Here is a 6,476-nt window from a genome sequence, read left to right as displayed (position 1 = left end):
AACACAGGGACCCGACCCGGAAGGCAGTGCATCCCAGAGTGGGGTCTGAGTGCGCAGAGCGACATTCTGGGCAGGGGGCGCGTGAGGAGGCATTGCGTCCTCGAACCAGGCCCTGCTGCCCACTGACAAAAGGAGAGGGGGACGGGAGTGCCATCCTTGCCCTCTTGGGACCCGGAGAGAAAGGAAACTGCTCTTTTTTTTGAGGTTTTGAGTACCAGAACAAAGACAAACAGAACAGAACAAAAAGGAAACAAAAGATTCTCCACCCGGCCCTCCTCCGGGGGGAGGAGCGGTGTGGTCACCATCTCCTGAAGAGCAGAATCCCAGGACTCCGGGTCGCCCGTCTCAGGGACGCTGCCAACCCTGAAGGCTTCTGCTGGAGCAGAGGTGGAGGCAGCAGGAGGGCGGCCTCAGCGACGAGCAGACGGACGGGCTGCAGCCGGCGGTGGGGTGGAGACAGCAGCGGACCGCCGGGGCAGAATGTGTCGAAACGCCTCCTTCTGCTTCTGTGTGGCAGAGAACTGTTGGGCAAAGCCCGCCAGTTGGAGGCGATCGGCCTGCGCCCCCAGGAACCAATCGTCCAGCCTCGAGCATTTGGGAGAAGGAGGAGGCCTCCAGTGCAGCCGACGCTCTCGGCGGCCTGGGAAAGCATAGCAGTAAGCTCTGGATCTGACTCTTCCTGACGGAGGCAGCGCAGCCGAATCGTCATCTCCAGAGCCTAGCTCACCCTCCAATACAGCGATCGACATCCTGTCATCCGCTGGAGCTCCAAATGAGATGCTGGGCCCTGCCCTGTCTGAGGATCCAGCAGAAACACCACTCGACGGAGACGCACTCGACGGGGAAGCTCTCACCGTGATCCTCAGATGAAGCACAATATATAGCACACGGATATAGCACAAGACACAGCAATCGTGACCGTCAGATGAAGCCAGGAAACAACCACATCCAGAAACACACGAGCAGGAAGCCATCTTTAAAAAGACGCCCATCGTTCGTGGAGCTCTTTTAGATATTGCTCTTTTAGAAAATAAGGTGTTGAAGCGCCCCAAAAGAAGTGGCTGTGCGACCGCAGTTTGATGAGCTGCAGCGCGCCATTTAACCCGGAAGCTGCAGCAGCACTGGATCGGCAACCCCGCTGATGCGCCATAATGCCAACACATTCGCTATCTGTACACCAAACTCGGTCCTGAAGTGCCAGTGTCCTGCAGAGTTTAGCTCCAACTTGCCTCAACACACCTGCATAGAAGCTTCTAGTATACCTAGTAAGAGCTTGATTAGCTGCTTCAGGTGTGTTTAATTAGCTTTGGAGCAAAACTCTGCAGGACATTGGCCCTCCAGGACCGAGTTTGGACACCCCTGCTGTAGACACTCTCTTCGGTGATTGCACAAGCAGGAAGGCTCGGCTCCGAAGCGAAAAGTTGATGTGCGTTTGCACGCACTCTCCTTTTATACCCGCGCTGCGGAGCGGGGTGCGTGTGGCAAAACACGCATGCCAACTGTCATTGGCTAGTTTTGTTAACATTCGAAGGTGATTGGGCACTTGGGCGAGATCTCTTTTACGTCAGTCACTATGACGTAACGTCGAACGTGACTGACTGATAGGGAAAGTTCTCTTTCTTTTAATCGTTCCCTGTCTAGCTTGTACCTATTTGAACAATGCCTAAAATTTGGTTTTACGAGTACTTTCTGCGTGTTTACCTCTGAGATGATCTGCTTGATGTATTCCCCAATTGTAAGTCACTTTGGATAAAAGCGTCTGCTAAATGAATAAATATAAACCCGTTCCACGCAGAGAGCAGCTGAAAGGCTTTATCCTTGTATGAATTAACATGTGATTCTTAAGGTTTTCATCACACATGGAAGTTTCCTCACTGAAAACAGCTATAAGGCTTTTCCCCACTATGAGTTCTCATGTGTTTCATAAGGCTTCCTTTCTCTGTAAAACTCTTTCCACACTGAGAGCAGCTGAAAGGCTTTATCCCAGCATGAATTAACATGTGCTTCTTAAGGTCTGATTTACGTGTGAAAGTGTTTCCACATTGAGAGCAGATGAAAGGCTTTTTGGAAGTGTGAGATACCAAATGATCCTTAAGGTGTCCTTTCTGTGTAAAACTCTTTCCACACTCAGAGCAGCTGAAAGACTTTATTCCAGCATGAATTAACATGTGAGTTGTAAGGTTTGTTTTACGAATGAAAGACTTTCCACACTGAGAGCAGCTGAAAGGCTTTTCTGAAGAGTGAATATACAAATGATCCTTTAGTTGACTTTTCTTGGTAAAACTCTTTCCACACTGAGAGCAGGTAAAAGGCTGTATTCCAGCATGAATTAACATGTGATTCTTAAGGTCTGCTTTACGAGTGAAAGTGTTTCCACACTGAGAGCAGATAAAAGGCTTTATTCCAGCATGAATTAACATGTGAGTTTTAAGGTCTGCTTTACGAATGAAAGACTTTCCACACTGAGAGCAGCTGAAAGGCTTTTCTGAAGAGTGAATATGCAAATGATCCTTTAGTTGACCTTTCTTGGTAAAACTCTTTCCACACTGAGAGCAGGTAAAAGGCTTTATTCCAGCATGAATTAACATGTGATTCTTAAGGTTTTCGTTACATGTGAAAGTGTTTCCACACTGAGAGCAGCTGAAAGGCTTTATCCCAGTATGACTTCTCATGTGTTTTATAAGGTTTTTTTTCTGTCTGTAAGTGTTTCCACACTGAGAGCAGCTGAAAGGCTTTTTGACGTCTGTTATTTGAATGCTGCAATTCACAGATTTTTCTCCAGCAGTGATATTATGATCTTTCTGATGCTGATATTTCTCCTCCACCTCATTCAGATCTTTTCTTTCTTCTTTCAATTTCATCAGGCCTAAAATGAATAAATGAGAATCAATTGGGACATTTGGAAAAAGGAATGGAAATGCAGAAATACTAATTCATGCATTTATGACCTCAAGGTTAGACTATTGTAATGCTTTATTGGTGGTTGTTCTGCACGCTTGATCAACAAACTACAGTTGGTCCAAAATGCAGCAGCTAGAGTTCTTACTAGAACCAGGAAGTATGACCATATTAGCCCGGTTCCGTCAACACTGCATTGGCTCCCTATTAAACATCGTATAGATTTTAAAATCTTGTTAATTACTTATAAAGCCCTGAATGGCTTAGCTCCTCAGTACCTGAGCGAGCTCTTATCACATTATAGTCCTCCACGTCCGCTGTGTTCTCAAAACTCTGGCCATTTGATAATACCTACAGCATCAAAATCGACTGCGGGCGGCAGATCCTTTTCCTATTTAGCGCCCAAACTCTGGAACAATCTACCTAATACTGTTCGGGAGGCAGACACACTCTGTCAGTTTAAATCTAGATTAAAGACACATTTCTTTAACCTGGTTTACACATAACATACTACTACACTTCTTTTATTCAAATCCATTAAAGGATTGTTAGGCTGCATTAATTAGATCAACCGGAACCGGGAACACTCCCCATAACACACAATGTACTCGTTACATCGTAAGAAGAATGGCATCTACGCTAATATTTGTCTGTTTCTTTCTTATTCTGTTTCTCAGTCCGTGTCCGGATCAGATGGTGGATCAATTCTGCATGATATGTAAGACCGCAAACTGCAGACTTGGCAACATAGCGTGCCAACTTGATGCTTCCTCTGAAGACTGCTTATATGTGTTCGACTTGAAGCAGCACAGCTAGACCGATCGCTGTGTGTCATCAAATACTGCGAGAGCTATAAGACAGCGGGCGTCTCCTTATGCTTTCTCTCGCCATACTTTGATGTCATACACCGATCGATCTTCAAGTTAAACAAAGCATGCAAATAAGTTCAAACATCAATTCAATATCTACTATTTCCCGAATATCATGAAATTCAAAAGGGCGTCATAATATGCAAATTAGATGAGTATATTTACACCCCACATAAACTTTCGGTCATGCCCAACATTTTTCAAATTTACAGTAGATCTCTCTTTAACCCCTTTCAAGCCACATGCTTTTGAAATCTTGATATCAAAATCCAGCAAGAACCGCTGCTTTAGAACACTAATGTAGAAACTTGTGAATCCATTAGAATTGTTAAAAGACAGAATCACGATTCATGTATGAATATATATTTTCATGCACCCCTAGTTTTGATGGCATGGCAACAACTCTTCCTCTTCTCTAAAGCAGCGCAACATGACCTAACCCCCTTTGTTACATGTTCACGGGGGCAGGTTTATGTCAGTTTCAGGGTTTATGATGTGACCAACCTGGGAAGTAACTCGTTGCAGTCCCTACCAGCCGTAATTGTCGGCATTAAACTGTCATAATTTTAAAAGACGAAATCTCTTTTTGCATTGATCTTTCAGCGTCGTCATTTTGCAGCTATAGTTTATGCTCAAACAGCAACATTACACACTAGCTAATGTTAAAAAAAGTGAAATTACAATAAACCACCCCTTTAATTGCATGTGCATTTCATTTTATTTAAACCTAGAATAAGTTTAATCGCGATTAATCCCAGCTAACATTAAAGTTTTTAAAATACTTTTACATTGCAATAATTTCACATTCAATCTTCAAATAATGTAGAAACAATGACTTTTTATGACTGATGGCCAGTATCACTCTGATGTCTCTATGATTTTATTTTTCTCCCTAATATTTAACCATTGATTAGACATTCAACATTACAAAGCTATCAATTTTAACATTTATTAGAGTACGTAAAATAACTTCTAATTTAAGTGAACTTAAAACAATCTTAACATAAACCCCTAATATTAAATGTCATATTTACCTGAGCCCTTCAGCAAGTAGGATATATACAGAAATTGAATAAATTTATCAAACACTAAATTCTAAATCAAATATAGATGAATCCTTAAAGCTACAAAAGTTATTGATTTCCTCTTTTTTTTCTTTTGATAGTTCTTAAAGTCTCAAATGAGTTGAATCAGGTGTGTTAGATGAGGGAGACAGTGCTGTGCTGCTCCAGGACAGTTTGGAAAACCACTGTATTTCAGAGACATGTTCTTAAATGTGACTCATAACAAATGCATACATGCACAGTTTTTAGGCAGATTTAATAGCCTTTTTGGTAACTTCACTGACGACATTGCTTGCTCCTAGTTTCTTTCATGATTTGATATGAAATGTTACAGGCTACAGCACAACTGAAGAGCGCATATAAAATTATTTGAACACAATAATTTTGACAGCACTTATGTTTATATAAATTATATTGTTAATGCAGCTTCTGACTCATAATCATTACTTCTGCCAGTGTGCTGTGGCAAGCTTTATGCGTGCTTGAGTGCTTATTAGGCTGTGTGTGCAATTAAAAGGGCCATTATTATGATTTAAATGGTATAATAATAAATGTGCGATTAGTCGACTAATGCTTCAAATTAACGACTATTAGTCGACCAAAAAAATCTCTAGTTGAGGGCAGCCCAACTAAATTAATATAATTTTGGTTTAACTTCTGCATAATGACTTCATTTCAGTGCTTATCTCCATTAATGAGAGTGGAATATTTTATGTAAATTTGTATAGTGAAATGAAAACAGAGTTTAAAATCGTTTACTTCATTACTTTTCTCTCCAGGAAAAAAAGTTCATATGCATGGGTCAGAGTTTGCATGCAGGTGCGCAAGTTTGTTTTGATAAAACCCACCTTTCGCGTAGGAAGTGGCGTATGCCTCTTTCAGGGCAGGTTTTGTGCGTATACCTGGACATTTAAATAAGGATCAGATAAGGGAGTTCAGCTTTGAGAATGAAAACCAACCTGTTTGTTCCTCAGTATCTTCATGTTTGACTCTGAATGTTTCTTCAATCTTCATGTCTTTACTCTCCTCTTTAATAAACACCATCTCTGTTTGTTCCTCAGTATCTTCATGTTTGACTCTCAATGTTTCTTCAATCTTCATGTCTTTACTCTCCTCTTTAATAAACACCATCTCTGTTTGTTCCTCAGTATCTTCATGTTTGACTCTCAATGTTTCTTCAATCTTCATGTCTTTACTCTCCTCTTTAATAAACACCATCTCTGTTTGTTCCTCAGTATCTTCATGTTTGACTCTCAATGTTTCTTCAATCTTCATGTCTTTACTCTCCTCTTTAATAAACGCCATCATTATAATGGTGTGTCACTTGGATCTCGGCTTTTTCTTTAGGAGTTTTTCTGTGTTTGGACACTTTGCCCTGTTTAAGAAGAGAATAATTAACAGAAGAAAAGTAATCCAAACTAAACCTCTAGTTCAGCAGTCAGTGCACTGGTGCGGGAGTCATACAGAGTGAGAGTTAATGGACTTAAATTACCTAATGAAACAAAAACAACCAAAACTAGCAACCCAGATAGCAAGCAGACGTTGATTCAATGTCGATTTGTGGTTGTAACGGTCAGTATCGGTCGTCAATCAAAATTCAATGTTGACTCAACGTTCATTGTTTGGTCGGTACATCAGAACGTTA

The 6,476-nt window shown here is 41.5% G+C and overlaps 1 protein-coding gene across 1 annotated transcript; it reads right to left on the bottom strand.

Moving 5' to 3' along the window:
* Positions 1-410: 410 nt before the first annotated feature.
* Positions 411-6,206, bottom strand: LOC306861449 (uncharacterized protein; the record flags this gene model as incomplete). Its single annotated transcript, XM_079403694.1, has 3 exons — positions 5,791-6,206; positions 2,632-2,866; positions 411-861 (listed from the first exon to the last, which is right to left on the bottom strand). Exons 1-3 carry the CDS (start codon positions 6,137-6,139, stop codon positions 411-413), a joined length of 1,035 nt encoding a protein of 344 aa, XP_079259820.1. The 5' UTR covers positions 6,140-6,206.
* Between the last annotated feature and the right edge of the window lie 270 nt (positions 6,207-6,476).

The sequence above is a fragment of the Barbus barbus genome (genome assembly GCF_936440315.1).
Source record: "Barbus barbus genome assembly, chromosome: 42".
Classification (NCBI taxonomy): Eukaryota; Metazoa; Chordata; class Actinopteri; order Cypriniformes; family Cyprinidae; genus Barbus; species Barbus barbus.
Note: the sequence above shows the minus strand (reverse complement) of the source record. Positions and strands in the feature narration are given on the sequence as shown.